Source organism: Apostichopus japonicus, chromosome 23 (assembly GCF_037975245.1).
Source record: "Apostichopus japonicus isolate 1M-3 chromosome 23, ASM3797524v1, whole genome shotgun sequence".
Classification (NCBI taxonomy): domain Eukaryota; kingdom Metazoa; phylum Echinodermata; class Holothuroidea; order Aspidochirotida; family Stichopodidae; genus Apostichopus; species Apostichopus japonicus.
The window spans coordinates 4946474-4962970 of record NC_092583.1 but is presented as its reverse complement, the minus strand read 5'-3'; the positions used below and the strand labels follow the sequence as shown (position 1 = coordinate 4962970).

At 36.0% G+C, this 16497-nt stretch overlaps 2 protein-coding genes across 4 annotated transcripts in view; one reads left to right on the top strand and one right to left on the bottom strand.

Moving 5' to 3' along the window:
* LOC139964689 (1-phosphatidylinositol 3-phosphate 5-kinase-like) overlaps window positions 1–4546 on the top strand; it is a 147586-nt gene extending 143040 nt beyond the window's left edge. For all 3 annotated transcript variants that reach the window (XM_071966520.1, XM_071966518.1, XM_071966519.1), the window contains exon 37: window positions 586–4546. In XM_071966520.1, coding sequence (XP_071822621.1) covers window positions 586–710 — 125 coding nt within the window. In that variant the 3' untranslated portion in view covers window positions 711–4546. The remainder of the gene's footprint in view (window positions 1–585) is intronic.
* A 1132-nt stretch (window positions 4547–5678) lies between these two features.
* On the bottom strand, window positions 5679–16486 carry LOC139964702 (EF-hand domain-containing family member B-like). The gene is made up of 10 exons (XM_071966559.1): window positions 16380–16486; window positions 15980–16114; window positions 13841–13900; window positions 13482–13625; window positions 12271–12454; window positions 11393–11633; window positions 10492–10798; window positions 8303–8621; window positions 6774–6955; window positions 5679–5912 (listed from the first exon to the last, which is right to left on the bottom strand). Exons 2-10 carry the CDS (start codon window positions 16091–16093, stop codon window positions 5751–5753), a joined length of 1713 nt encoding a protein of 570 aa, XP_071822660.1. The 5' UTR covers window positions 16094–16114; window positions 16380–16486; the 3' UTR covers window positions 5679–5750.
* Window positions 16487–16497: the final 11 nt, after the last annotated feature.

Sequence of the window (16497 nt, the reverse complement as noted above, 5' to 3'; positions counted from 1 at the left end):
TAGCAGGGAGTGTTAGCTCAGTGGTTAACGCCGGTGCCTTTCAATCATAAGGTTCCGAGTTCGAGTCACTCCAAGATTAATGTATGTCGTCCAGTTACAGAGTTGTTAACAATTGATATTTCATAATCATGGACGTTAAAATATGAATCTGAGAGACTGACTTTGGTCAGCTTGCGGCTTTGATAAGCCAATGAGGCTTCTTCGCGAGTTCCTGCTTGCAGAAGGATCTAAATTACATACATACATATCTTCCTTTCCAACTCTCTCTCTCTCTCTGTAGTGTCATGCTATCATTCCTCTCAGTTCCATTTTCAATAGAAAACATCTGTTCTTATATTTAAATACTTGCCAGGTTATATTATAGGTGTTGTGTTCCTGTTCTTTAAGCCCTTCTTGTCATGTAGTTTCTCATTCGATATCGTTCACATTGTTTCGTTTCTCTTCGAGAAATTATCCGTTTTTTACAGAACATGGACATTTTTGCACCGTATGAGAAAGTTACGTCAAAGTTATACCTCTAACATTATTTTGGTATTTTTCATGGTCTTTGTGTAACATTGAACTACCATCTGCATCTCTCTCCAGGTAAAACACCCACAATTCTTTCTCCGGAGCTCTATAGGAGTCGGTTCTGTGAAGCCATGGATAAGTACTTTGTTCTTGTCCCCGACAGGTGGACTGGCCTTGGAAAAGACTATCATGGTTCTTGAAAATAACTTAAAAACCGATGTTTACCAAGCAAAGTTTTGTACTTAAACACAGTAGTGGCAATCCAGTTCACATGGTGATGCATTTGGGATATAAGTCAATTTAAAAACATGTGATTACCTCTGGAAGAGAGAGAGAGAGAGAGGGGTGGATGGCAATGGTTGACTAAGAACCTTTCATGGTTTCCTTGGTTTCACTTACTTGCCTCTGTACTTTTATCATTCTGAATTTTTATATTTAAAGCATTAGTGGGTGAAAAGGAAAGATAAATTGCATAAGTGAGGAAGGCATTACTAAATGGTGCAACTAGGACGATATATCTGCTTCAACTGTTTTAAGGGCGATGCAATAATCTGTCAAGTTTATTTAAACTAAGGTAGTCCCGTCAATATCATTGAAGTAGTCAGATGTAAACGTTTAGTAGCTGTACCATTTGACATCCAAACATCCAAACTTTCTCGTCTGTAGTCCATATCCAGTGCAGGTCAGTAACTTAACTCTACTACTTTATACTCTTATAGGCGGAGTGTATAGCCAAGTGGTTAACGCTACTTATAGGCGGAGTGTATAGCCTAGTGGTTAACGCTACTTATAGGCGGAGTGTATCGCCTAGTGGTTAACGCCGGCGTCTCCCAGTCATGAGATCCCCGGTTCGATTCCCCGCCAACAGCAATGTGTGTCGTCTGGCAAGGGTGTTGTTCAATAACAACTTCCCGACATGGAAGTTAAATGGATGTGTGCCGAGAGATTGGCTACGGTCAGCTTGCGAGTCTATAAGCCTCCATGGCTTCTTTCGCGAGTTCCTGCTTGCGGGAAGATCACTATACATACATACTCTCAAAATATGAGCCATTTCCTGTTTGGGCTTTTATGTAATTATAATTCAGACCAATGGTTCATACAGTGTCTGATCAGGCGGTGATATTAGTCTGAATCAAACAGAACTGTTAATTATTTTGATATTTAGGACATATTATTGGAAACGATCGGTTTATAGCAAGGTGTCTGAATAGTTTATTTAAATGTAGTCATATTTGAATCGATAATTGCAACATGCCAAATCAGTCAGTGACCAAATTGCAAATAGTAACTTAAACGCTCAACTTCAGTCACAACCCATCCTAGTTTTACAAACCTTGCAGTATACATATTTTCAGCATGAAATATAATTGATACTGTTGGTGAACATTGCATTGTGCATCATTTGGGGGAGCCATGGGTTGGGAGATGAAAAAGTGGGTTCTCTTGCCATCCGCGATACCCTACCCACCCTCACTTCAAGAAGGATACAGTCATGCATTGCCCTCGTATTTATTCTTATTTACAGGAGAATGTTTAGCGTGCTTTTACTTCTTACCCCGATGTTACTGTTCACTACCACCTCACACCCCCCCCCCCCGGGACAAATAACAGGCATCACCACTAATTGTGTTTACTAAATGAAAAATTATATCTTAGCAATCAGCTGAGCTGGAGGTTGTTAACAGTAATGCTTATAGGCCTAGTTTTACAGCACCATTATTTAAATAATAGAATGATCTTAACAGCTGTAGAGTGTGAAGTGTTAGCTTTTTTTAAAGTAGTTGCTAGAATTTCTGCCACAAACTTGCCAAGGTGTTTTTTTATCAATCTGCTAAATTTCTTAACTTATTTGACCTGGCTGCATCTTCTTTTATATTTTCCAGTATTAAACTTAATGTTGTATTTTAAATCCATGAATATACAGATATGTAAGTAATTTGTGTACAAGTGTATTTAATAGAATGAATTTTTGAAGCAAAAGCAAAAACGATAGAAAAATAATTTAAAATGAAAACGTGATGAAAGATGTGTTTTGTTTTGTGCTAAACTCAGTGGTGAAACATGGTCATCTTTATGGTTTACACATAGCATCTGGTAAAATGTAACATGTGGATTCACTTCAGCTTGCAGATGATGTGCTTTTAATTTGTGATGAGGCAGTGGTAAGGTTTAATAAGGCCAATGTAACAGTTTATACCAACCCAGCTGGTCAGTGTTGAGTTAGGTAGCTAACGTCATGGTTTCTCATCTATGGTTATTAGTAACTGATTAGTATTATGCCAACTGAAATATTATAAATGTTCTATTTTGTTTGAAACAAGATTCATTGTGTAAATTTAGTGAAAGTGCTTCAACTGAAATTTCAATTTGTCACTTTGCTTTCCAACTTTTCACTTTGTTTCGGTCACTGGAAAGAACACAATGTTATGTGAATAACCATCATGGTTGCAAAGTTACTTGTAGTGATTCTGAGAGCTGCATCATACCCAGATTTCTGCTAACATGTCCAACAATGGCTAACCATTCCATATAATTTTATGCTTGGTTTTCTGTTTGTATTCTGATGTTGTTCTGTAATTTATATCGCTCTAAGAATTAAACAAAGTGCAAAGGTCACTGTGTTGGTATAATGGGGCATTGGAACTTATATGTATATTCTTGTAGAATGGCACTAACTTTACATCACAAGGAAAAGTAGTCATACATCAGGGGCACAACCAACATTTTTTGTAATGGGTGGGAGGGGAGGCTGGGGGCTGGGGATAACATATATTGAAATATGTATTATGGTGGGATGGTCTAAGGGAGACATTTTGGTAAAATGGATGATGCTATAATTTGCAACATGTTGCTATATTTTGGAAGGATTGAAACAACATTGAAGTTTCCCCCTTTCAGGTTGTACTGTACATTTAATGTAGTTGTTTATATACTGTACACTACAATTTTATTAGTAAAATTCTCTCTGTTGGTGGGGTTGGGCGGGGTGGGGCTGAGCCCCATTTCTCTTTCCTGGGGCAGCCGAGGTCCCCCTCCCTAGAAGTATCAATGGTTGTGCCCCTGTGATGCATTTGACCTGCTAAGTCAAGACAAAATCAAAAGTTTTGCATTTGTCTTCACAAGAATGATTTGTAAAATTATAAAAGCACTCTTGAAACGTTAGATGTGGAATATGTAACTCTTCTTTCATAGACAAGAATATTAAAGCTCTCCCAATGTCTTTTGTTAAAAAGGAGAGAACCATCTCTGATTTTATTGTTATAAAATATATATATATATAAATCTTTAGACAAATGATTGGTTTAGACATTTTCTGTATTATCTTCATCTATTGTATATATACAGAACATTTAAATATGTCATTTAAGTAACTTTACTTCTGTGGTGCTATTAATAGCAATAACAAAATAGGTGATATAATTACATATTACAACGTTACTTATTTAACAGTTTTAATTATCAAGATATTAAAAGACTTGTTTCTTTTCAAACTTATTAAAACAATAATTAAGTGGTAGTCTTTTTTTAATTTATAAAACGTGTAGTTGATAGATATTAACACTTCAGCCAAACTATAGAACAATGAAATTGAAAGTTTAACCTGGTATATGGGGACCTCTGCCATCTAGCTGATGGACTGTCCATCTTATATGCAACTATTTGTAATTGTGTTATACTGTATGATCAATTCATGTATCATGTTTTAAGTTATGTTAGTGTACACATATGCAGATATTACATGTATTATATGTCAAAGAACAGTTACCAAGCTCAATTACAAAATTCTTACATGCAACTATTTGTAATTGTGTTATACTGTATGATCAATTCATGTATCATGTTTTACGTTATGTTAGTGTACACATACGCAGATATTACATGTATTATATGTCAAAGAATGCTTACCAAGCTCAATTACAAAAATCTCCAGTCCTGATATTAAAGCAAGGATAAACCAGGTTTTTACTGTACATGTAAGTGGAATGTAAGCCAAGTAGGAGCGAACAAGAATAACATGTTTTCTTTTTTAATTCAATCATGCGGTTTCTATTTTTGTTACTCTCTCGATGTGTTATTTTATAGGTCAGGTAGGTTTTTACATTAGATAGCACCCCCCACCATAACATGAAACTTTTGACGAGGCTCTAAGGAGAGTTTGAAAATGATGTTTGGAAAGAATCTCTAGTTTTTCCAGTTAAAAATCTCAACATTGGCTCAACATTGGACTGCTGGTAGGGTCATTTATTGGAAGTTATGATTCTTCAGTTTGTGCACCACCCTTCCCCCATCTAACACCCCCTCCCAACACCCCTCCCAACATACCTCCTCCCAACATTTCCCTCCCCGACATTCCCCTCCCAACATGGAGTCATACTCAATAATTAAACTTTACACCTTTTGCACCATTAAATGTAAATGCATAAACACTATACTGATTTAGAAATAGATGGAAGTAACATTAGCATAGTAGTTTGCACCATTACTTATACTCTTGGAAAACATTTAAAAAAAGTACTAACTAAAAAACTGGACGGAACTAAAATTACAAAATGTGCAAAGGTTTTGTGAGGTAAAAAGAATGCTTTACAAAACAAGCCAACTTATTCTTTGATGTATATGTCGACTTTCAAAGGTATTATGTATTGTGCTTTGCTATATAGGCATAGATGCATAATAACATAGAATACTAGCTAGATACAAGAGACACCATTGTTTGTGTGGAAGGGGATTGAAAAATTAAATCTGAATGGAAGTATATATATTAAACTCTGAAGCTGGAAGCACTTTATTCATGTGTGGTTTTGTAATATTGTAGAAGAAACAGCAGTTTTGTTCAGGTTAGTTATTAACTGCAACAATATCAGGATTAATTTGATCAAATTAAAAAAAATTGAAATTATAAAATTTTAAAATTGACAATTTTAAGTAGATCCAACAAGATCAATTTGAACTACTTTGAACACCATTTACAGATTTTAGCAAACAAGAACATTTCCAATGGAAATGTTTCATTTATTTCATCCAAAAATCATATTTATCTATAGAACCATAATTTGTTTGGCTGAATGCTGTGTGTGATTTCTGTTTTAACTCTTCCACAGAAACAAGTAAAACATATGAACGGTGAATCGAGAGAATTGAAAAAAGGAAGGGTTTTAGTTCTCTTCTTCTGTTATTGCATTTTATATTTTTATATTATGAAACAATCCATTTTTAAATACTGATTATTTTGCAATAAATCATGCCATATCAGCCAATCTTTGACCTTGGATGTCATCAAGGACATTTCTGAAACTCTCAACACTGACATTTCCATCGCCATTCTCAGCCGCAAGCTGCCAAATCTTCTGAAATGTTTCATTGTCCATTTCCGTGCCAACATTCTTGAAAATTGTTTGAATCTGTTCAAAAGAAGAATCAGAAGAAGAAGAAGCAGAAAATAAAAATGGAATTACATCAAGAGTGTAGATTTGAAAAGTTCATTCAAAAAGTCATAAATAACATTCAACAGTGTCAGGGTTGTAAAGTTAGAAATTTCTCTAAGCGTAACTTACTTTTAATGCAACTTGACCATCAAATCTTCATTATTGCCAAGAAAAGCTCTAAATATGTAAGACATCCTATCTGTGTATTCCAGCCAGTAAAGGAGTTGAAACCATTTGAAACCTTAGTTACCCAGTTACTCTGCAAGCAGGTCCATTTCAAAGGGTTAAAAGGGACACAAACCCAGCCATCATCTTTGGCTGATATGACAGGGATGTTTTGTGTAGAAAACTCCCACAAACACATTGTTCCGTTTGGGAGATATCCTAGTGCCGTCTCTGGGAGATTTCAATATGTATATCTGTGATGTCATAGTGCTAATAGCACCTGAAACCTTTTAACCTTCTCTTTCTTTTCTCATATTTTCATGGTGGAATGTTAATAGTTTTTACCCTTAAAACCGACATCGTAATTAGTTCATGCAACCAGCTTCAATTATTTTAGATTCAGCAATCACAAAACCAATCACAATTATACAGAAGATAAACGCTGTGGAAACCAAACGGAAGAACACGTCGATTGATTTCATAGATAGACGTGCTCAAGTCATCAGCGTGTGAAGAAACATTTAATATCTCTCGGATGGAATAAGATATTTGTCTTTGCTGTTTGGGGAGGAAGTTCTTCATGACAGTTAATATCACTTTAACATAAATTAATAATCTCCTTTAAAACCATGGTTTGTTTGATTAATCCTCTGATACTTTAAAGCACTTTACCTGTTCTTGAGATCTTGGCTGGAAAAAATCTTTCTCATAAACTCCTCTGTTGCTGTAAATAGAAGGATTGATAAGACCTAATGCATCTGCTTCATCTCCATAATTGGTGAGGTCACTGATCCTCTTTATCCTTGGTGCTGGTAGGTCAGAGCGAATGGTTGGGGTTCCATATTTGCGAAAGTCTGCAGAGCATTTGAAAGAAAGCGACATGGTGAAAGGGACAATCACACCCACACACCATTTTGTAAAAGTGTTTGTATTGAAGTTTGATTTGGGAAATAAAATACTAAAGGGTAACACTGTGTACCTATAATGTTGGGTGTTTTACAGTTTTGTACCTGAGGGTAACACTGTGCACCCTATAATGTTGGGTGTCTAGTTTTGTACCTGAGGGTAACACTGTGCACCCTATAATGTTGGGTGTTTTACAGTTTTGTACCTGAGGGTAACACTGTGCACCTATAATGTAGGTTTTTTATACAGTTTTGTACCTGAGGGTAACACTGTGCAGTGTGCACCTATACTGTAGGGTGTTTTACAGTTTTCACCTGAGGGTAAAACTGTGCACCCTATAATGTAGGGTGTTGTACAGTTTTGTACCTGAGGGTAACACTGTGCACCCTATAATGTTGGGTGTCTAGTTTTGTACCTGAGGGTAACACTGTGCACCCTATAATGTTGGGTGTTTTACAGTTTTGTACCTGAGGGTAACACTGTGCACCTATAATGTAGGTTTTTTTTTACATTTTTGTACCTGAGGGTAACACTGTGCAGTGTGCACCTATACTGTAGGGTGTTTTACAGTTTTGCACCTGAGGGTAACACTGTGCACCCTATAATGTAGGGTGTTGTACAGTTTTGTACCTGAGGGTAACACTGTGCACCCTATAATGTAGGGTGTTATACAGTTTTGTACCTGAGGGTAACACTGTGCACCCTATAATGTAGGGTGTTTTACAATTTTTGTACCTGAGGGTAACACTGTGCACCCTATAATGTTGGGTATTTAGTTTTGTACCTAAGGGTAACACAGTGCACCCTATAATGTTGGGTGTTTTACAGTTTTGTACCCGAGGGTAACACTGTGTACCCTACAATGTAGGGTGTGTTACAGTTTTGTACCTGAGGGTAACACTGTGCACCCTATAATGTTTTAGTGTTTCACAGTTTTGTACCTGAGGGTAACACTGTGCACCCTATATTGTTGGGTGTTGTACAGTTTTGTACCTGACTCCACATTGCACATTAATAATACATATTTTGACTTGTTCATACAACATTACGTACATCCCTATGTCTTCACGACAATAACTTAAAAAACAATTCAATGGCAAGTCTTCTCAGATTACACAGGGAAAAGTAATTAGTCTCCCAGACTTCAGTGAGAGAGAGTAATGGATTTCTGTGATGCAGGTACTGTTCACGACACAAGACGTTGTGTTTGTACCTCCAAAATTCTGGACTGGTTACATGGGACTAACATCTCTAAACTAGTTATTTGTGAGTAAATATTCTGTAGGCATACACACCTTTAGTCGACACTCCTCCAACCACCGCGCTGATGCGTGATGAGGAAGTCCGATGTTGCCCGACGGCTCCATCAATCTGTTTATTAAGTCTCTCTGGGGTTCCCACCTCAGATTTATTGGCCCCATCAGCTGAGCCTGGATTCTGAACCATTTTATCCTTCCAATTTAAGAAGTTAGCAAACTCTGTATAATCGATGGCACCTTCGCCTTTCTCATCACAGTAGTGAATTAATTCTTCCAGTAATTCTGTTTCCACCGGAAGATTAAACTGTAAACAGCATTCTCGAAGCTCCATCACATCAATTTTACCGTCACCATTCTGTTTTGTAAAAGATGGACAAAAAGTATACGATATAAAGCTACCGTAAATGCAACTCTTTGCACTGCTTGTTTTTTTTACATTTTCCATTTTTTTCCTATTTTTTTTTACATAATATCCAACAACAATGCAGTTGACATGCTCACCCATGGAGGCTTTAATTCAAGAAGGTATTTTTTATGTTTTTTAATATCACAACTGTAATTTTGTATTTTCACTTAAAATAATATACCATTATGATATGATACAAGTGGAAACATTTTCAAATTTAGATTTCATTATATCATTATTTCATCATCCTTGTGACAAAAAAAATTGTGCAAAGTGATAAAATCTAGGAGGGTGTCATAGTTTGATCAGTTGCAATATTATATTTTGTAATAAAAAATAAATGGGTAAAATATGCTGGAATCTGGTCACCACATGCAAATTTAGCTGCCCCAGAGAACTGTAGCTAGGTTCAAAATCAAACTTTAGAATTATTTCCAACACTGCATATGCTGTCTCAAACCAGAAGCAGCATTTCATACAAGAATATTTACAAGAATATTTGACTTGTCATGCAGCCTTTGAAGAAGATCCTGCTAGGATCGAAACGTCAGGCCAACTTACTTTTACACATTCTCCTACACAGGCTCTCTAGTGGATAAGCAGTTTGCTAACAGTTTTATTTTATTTTGAAGAATATTTAATGTAACATTGCTTACAAGATTTAAAGTTTTGACTTTTGCTGAATTCATAATATCAGCATGTACAGTGTTTGCCCTCATGTTGAACTGTTTACAAGGTTTATATATTTTTGACTTTGCTTGACCTCAAATGACTTATGATCTCCATAGAACACAACAAACTTCTTGTACCTATGTAAATAAATGTATGTAAATATGAATGTAAGAGACTGACTTCGGTCAGCTTTCGGCTTTGATAAGCCAACAAGGCTTCTTTGCGAGTTCCTGCTTGCAGGAGGATATAAAATACATACATACATACATACATACATACATACATACATACATACATGCATATCAGCACAGAGTTCATCCAAGGTTTACTTTTGAAATAATCAAGCTCACAAGATTTTTATAATTTGGACCTGCACAAAAATCATGAGGATTCCTGTATATTTTACCGCAGTACCACATATTAAGTATGTGGTTCATAGAAAGCTTTACTTTTGGAGTTGTGTTTGGAAGATTTCCATACATCAGATGACCTTTGACATATACAAATATGAATGTGGTATTGCCCTCTATTGACGTTTGACCTCTGAAAAACAGTAGGGTTGTGTACTCACTGATATGTAACTATTAATATATTTGTCTAATAGCTGAACAGTGATTTTGTTTACTCTTTCAAAATGAATGAAAATGGCATTAGAAAACCTACAGATTGGCTAATTTGTTCAAAGTTTACTAGCCAAACTAAGATAAGTTAATTTAAGGTCATGGACTAAGCAATGGGGCATATTATTTGCTTCCAGTCGCATGTTTGATGACATCACCTTGTTTGTCACATTCAGTTCTATAAATAACTACTACAATAATGGAAAAGCTTACACAGTGGTACGTGGGAAACTAATTGTATTTGACATTGACAGTAGCCTACGTGGTGTGAAATAGTATGCAGTTTTGTACTTGTTACACTCAATTGCACTCTTGGTATACAAGGAAGAGACCGTCACGTCCTTGTTAAAGTTAACCCCCTGAACAACAGTTCCTGATGACACATGTTTACAACGTGTTATCTATACACTACTGTGGAAATCATTTTCAAAAGAAAAAACTTGTGGCAGAACATCAAAACAAAATTGCATAGTTTCCGTGTAAATAGGACAATCATGACCACAGATTGAGATCAATTGGGACTTTACCTTATCATAATGTTTAAAGGCAGCCTGTAGGTTGTTGAAGTTATGATAATTAGCCTTCTTGAGCTGTTGTCTGACCGCGGCTAACAGACCCCTCTGGCGGTCCTTGCCTCTGAGATACTCTCCTGGGAGCCTGCTATGGATCAGGTCACCTGCTCCATACTCATCGGGGCGGATCAGGATCCCAAACGAATGATCCGGAGTAACATTCATTGTATCCCTGATGGGATCATGGACTGTACCAAGTTGTGGCTGGGTTCTTTCTCTGAAATCATCCACCCGCTTGGAGACCACCTTGGTGCCTTTGTCTCTGTGAATTTTTTTAAATGCATACATATTATTACATTTTATAATATAATCTCAAGATGATGGCATAATTCTCATTGCTTAATCAAATATTTACAGTGCATAATCAGATCCAATTCAGATCCCAGATTACATATTTATATACAGCATGGCATTACTCTGTATACTTTAAGACATAATATTTCAACTGTTCTTCATCTTCTGCTGATCAAGCAATGGAATGCAATGCCATGGAATGTTACCACTTTACATGTTGATCAAATATTGATTGGAAATATTGGAAAAATATTGGAAATAAAAATTTAAAAAAAAAACACTTGAGGAGTGTCAGCTCAGTGGTTAACGCCGGTGCCTTTCAATCATAAGGTCCGAGTCACTTCAAGATTAATGTATGTCGTCCAGTTACAGAGTTGTTGACAATTGACAATTCTTAATCATGGACGTTAAATATGAATCTAAGAGACTGACTTCAGTCAGCTTGTGGCTTTGATAAGCCAACGATGGCTTCTTCGCGAGTTCCTGCTTGCAGGAGGATCTAAAATACATACAATATGAGAAAGTGTAGATGGATTGATAATAATGCAGTACATGTACTCACAGATCATTATTTCTTAACCATGTAAGGCTCTTTGCGACATGCTTGCCGTCATTGTTATGTGGGGTGGGTATTCCATAGACCATATCCTTTGGGTATCTGGTCCAGTCATAGTTTCTGTCTAATGACTCTCCTACTTCAAATTCATGATGTGTAAATTTATAGAGGTCTTTTCCTTCTTGATCTTCTCTCATGACATCGGTATAAGTCTTAGGTGGACTGACCAGTTCTCCAGCTGTGCAATCTGCCAGATTGATGTAATGATGGTGTTATAATGGATAAAATATGAATAATTACCATTATTAAATAACTCGATAACATTGTGATCTTATGATGTTTAACTGTATAGACTTTCCAACTGAAAATTATACATAAACATGCATGGTAAACCAGTGTTTTTTGTATAACCAAATTTCACAGGTAAACCCACTTGTTTTCATATGTTTTCACTTTGGTCTAAAACATGTGAAAATGTGTGAAACCTGTGGACTGTGTTGCAAAGTTTGATAATGTGCATTTTCTAACTTGTGGAAAATCAGATGACAATCCAGCATAACCGACACTAAAGAATAAAAAAAGACATATATCTTTGAATTTCTGTGTCTCATATTTTAACATATCATATTTCTTGCCACATGTTGTCACAGATTCCTCCTGTGTCAAAGTTGTGCCAACCTGTATTTTTCTGGGGTTTCCACACATTTTCTACATGAAAAAACCTATTATGGCAAGTGTGACAAAGGACATTGATGATAAACTTTCCTGATTACCTGAGAAATTTGTAATAACACATACAATTACATTAATGTGCAGGACACTTTTAATTACACAATATATGGCAACTTAGGCAGCCAGCCAGACTTTTGTTCAAATAAACTTACCAAATACATTTTTCGTTCCAAGAGTCGTGGTTGTTGGGTCCATTCCCTCAGGGAGACCAATTCGTTGGTCGTGCGACGACCCCAACGGTGCTTTCTTCTTACTGGCATATAGGTTCTCTTCCTTCTTGTCTTCTAACTTTTGCTTGAATAATGACTTTGGTTCAGGATTGACTAGGTCACCAGCCTAATAGTCAAAACAAAAGTAGCAAGGCATGGTTTCATTATATTACATAAGAACATCCTGAGCCAATTGTATTGCACAGGCTTTATTAAATTATTAAATTATGGAACTTTTTGGAAATGAAAAGACATCATAGTTATTGTGCATGGTTTAACTTGTTTGTGTTTTTCTCTTTCAAACTTGTTAATGATTTCACATGCAAATTTGTGTTCAAGATTTGATGTTACAAACTACATTTATCATCAGGTCACTATGTTTTCAGGTTTGCAGGACATTCACTTATCACAGATTAACAATTTCACTTCATCCCTGACTAAACACTATGCTTAAAGTGGAAATAGCTCAATGGAAATTGCTATTTAATTAAAAAGGTCGTCTAAGTTCAGCAACTGCAAGAAAAACAAGATGATACTTCATACACCTAACCTTGAAAATAATAAAAAATTATCTGTCGGTGAGTGCTTTCACACCTTTGTGCTTCAGTGATAATGCATCTCGACTGAGTCATGTACAAGGAAATAAGGACATACTTGCCTGTATACAACCTTTACAAATTATATTTACCTAATTTAACTCTGATGGTTGTGACAAACAAAAGTTACAAAGTTAAGGAAACCCTGGATCCATTTTGGAATATAGTGGTAGTATGATAAACATATCATAGTGCTGTCAATATATACATTGTCACAGGGTAATACCACAGTAGTACTATGATAGTTATATCATAGTGCTGCCAATATATACACATTGTCACAGGGTTAAACAAATCTTTTAGGGTAATCACCTTTGCTTTTCCATTCTCATTTTCTTAATAAATAAAGCTATAAATTTAATATCTCTAAAATGTATAGCTGTATTTCTCAGCTCTATAACAAATATGAAATTAATGATGGTAGTCAGTCAAGGTTTGCTTTGCCTTGAGCCACATGGTGCTAAAGGCCTTTTCTTACAAAGACGTGTGCTTTTACACAAGACCTGGGAACTAAGAAGGAAAGCTCGAATAAACACATCAAACTTAGTTATTACTAACATTTTGTGAACTAGTAGTGGTGACTCCATGTAAGATAGAAGAAGCTACATCTGGGTCTGCAGCTCGGCCGTAAAAGACTCTTCTCTCCTGGGGTTCTGACTGGGTGAAATTTCTAAACTTCTTCACAACATCAGGTGTCTGTACCTAAAGAAAGAGAAATAATAACAAAGGACGTTAAGACATGGAAATGTACACAGTTTGCTTAAAAGTTACCCTACAATGGAAATGTTCAAGTTTTTGAAAGGCTTTCAGTCTGAAGCAGTCTAAAGATTTCTTTGCCCACTTTACACTTTACTTAAAATAAATGATAATTTAACAGAATATTACACAAATGAATACATGTACATCTGCATGCTTACCCTTGGCACATTCAAACAGTCTCTTGCAGTTTCCCCTGGCATTGTAATCAATTTACCGGCCTGGAACATAATGAAAACAAACATTAATGTAAGTTCTAGGACTACCAAGGCTGCAAAGAAAATTCTCTTCATAAAATTTGTAAAACATATCGTATATACATATAAAACAAAGACTAATAGTGATTATTACGACTAACAAAGGGAATGATATATTTGCACATTTAATGCCAAAATTGTAACTTAATTGTAACAAAATTGTAATCCACTAATCCTACTGCCTAACTAAAGGTCTAGCCTATAGGACAAACAAGTTCATCCGTAATTATATAGCATTATAAGCAAGGATAAGAGATCTTTCAAAACATGTCCATGTTTTAGTGATGAGAAAATGGGGAAAAAAAAACATATAATTGTGATGTAGTTTTAACACACACTCAGAAATTGGTGTCCGACAGATAAAGGCTGGGATGCGTTAACTTTGCGTGTCCCCGAGGCATACATATGTAGAACTGCACTAAATACTTAATAGACACTGTTGCTGTGTTCGTAAGTCAAACTGTAAACCATAATTTCAAATGCAATTTGAAGCTACAAAACCTTATTTAGAAAGGTCCAAATTTCCACAGTGAAACAAGGATTTTGTCTTTTGAGAAATTTTTGTGAGTTATTCACCCATTTAGCTGAATGATACAGTCAAATAGCTTTAGTATAGAACTACCATCGGTATTTTCTGCCATAAATAATGTGCTCTTTCGGCATAGAAAGAGTAACTTTCGCTATGTTACTCCCATGGTGGTAAAGTACTTTTTCAAAATTCTATGGCGGAAAAAGCACATAATTGTGGGAAGGAGTAAAGTTAGTATGTAGGTTAGAAATATAAATGTAAAATGTTACCCATGTTTTTCCATTAGCAACATTTAAAACATATGTTGATTACATTAATAAAATATCTGTGGGGATAGCTTTAAAATTCCTCCGAAGCCTTGTTTGCCTGAGTTATGTGTAAAATGTACCCGATGTTTTCCTTTTACGACATTTATAGTATGTATTGAACACAAAAATAAAATATCTGCAGTGTGTTAATGACTTTGAATTCCTCTGAAACCCTGTTGCCCGAGTTAGGGGCAAAATGTATCCCATGTTTTTCCCGGGACAAACTAAAACGAATGACAGCGAATGACCGAATGACAATTGACTTTGTACAGGGTTAATTATCATTTGCGAATGACAGCGAATGACACCGAATGACAACGAAGGACAGTATTGAGAAGAGATAGAATGATTAACGGAGTGGAGTAAATGCGGTTACCAATTGGTTTCTGGGCAAAAATGATATGAGGAAAATCGCATATAACGTGGTTGCAGGGTTTTGGTGTAATTTACGGATAGAAACCACAGGGAAAGTTTTGTGTGAGAATGCGCTTGAGTGCTGTGCTTTTTACCTCTTTAGATTTATAAAGAAAGATAACTAAATATAACGCCGTTTCAATTGATTATATATAGTATTGTTAGTTTCTAACAATTAATATCGGAAAAATGACGCTAAATTTACTTTTCAAAATCAGACTATAAGGTGCGTTTTTATCTTGTCCGTACTTTACTAGATCTAGATACCCACGAAGTCTGAACTGTGATATCCGGTTGAAGCAAAATGTCTGTGTTGTCATTACGTACTGTCATTCGTTTTAGTCAAAGCATTTTTTTAGTGTGTACAACATATTGTCATTCGTTATGTGTAACGCAATTGTCATTCGTTTTAGTTACACCGGTTTTTCCCTTTGCAACATTTATAAAAAACAGATAACATTAATCATTATCTTTGCATGAATGACTTCAAAATTCGGTGGATACCGCCATAGGTTTCGAGCCAATCCACCATGGTGGTAGACACTAAATTCAATTGTAATTACCGCAAGGCCGAGGCCTATCCTTTAAATGAACATTAATTTAATGCCCGTACTATCGAGAATTTAACGTATAAGCCTAGGCCCCTACCATCATATTGCATCAGCAGGTCTATGTTAAACGAAGCAAATATCAATCAGCATAACGTATAGCCAAGAAATGTATTAGGATAGTAGAAAGAAGCCAAGTCAAGGATGTAACTCATGCCTTATGTTACTAAGTTAGGCTACTCACCGCTACCATATCTTGATTTCGATCACGGTACTTTCCATAGTTACTTGCAATGTTGGGAGATGATGAACCATCTGAAGAGGCTGTATTCTTTGAATTTGACATAATTTCTGTCATCTTGAAGTATGATAAGGCTAACTGTTAAACAAAAGATGACGATACTTTTTAGGACAGACCTAACTTGGCCTAGGGCAGGGTTTGTTTGCCAAAGGGGTAGGGCCTAACCTAACTAGCTTAACTTAAGCCTTGGTTACCTTAGGCTTTATACGATATGCTATCTGAAGTGGGATTTGGTCAATGAACAATTTGCGACTAGCATACGTTACTGCGTGAGACTTAAACACGAAGGTAGCTTCTTAGTTTAGTCGGTGAATATAGTAATACACAAGGTATCATTCATTACATTTCAAACTTTCGGATCTGTATCATATATATAGCGCATCCAATACCAGCGCCATCTAGTAATATCGTACTTTCGTGAAATTGTTTACCAGCTGTACGGTTGCTAAGGGTTCAATGCT

What these genes read in the sequence shown, in the direction of transcription:
- LOC139964702 (XM_071966559.1), bottom strand. Translation starts at nt 16,093, where the DNA reads ATGACAGAAATTATGTCAAATTCAAAGAATACAGCCTCTTCAGATGGT. An exon ending in CCACTACTAGTTCACAAAAT is followed by an intron (nt 12,455 to 13,481) that starts GTTAGTAATAAC and finishes TTTGACTATTAG; the next exon opens with GCTGGTGACCTAGTCAATCC. An exon ending in TGGAACGAAAAATGTATTTG is followed by an intron (nt 11,634 to 12,270) that starts GTAAGTTTATTT and finishes TCAATCTGGCAG; the next exon opens with ATTGCACAGCTGGAGAACTG.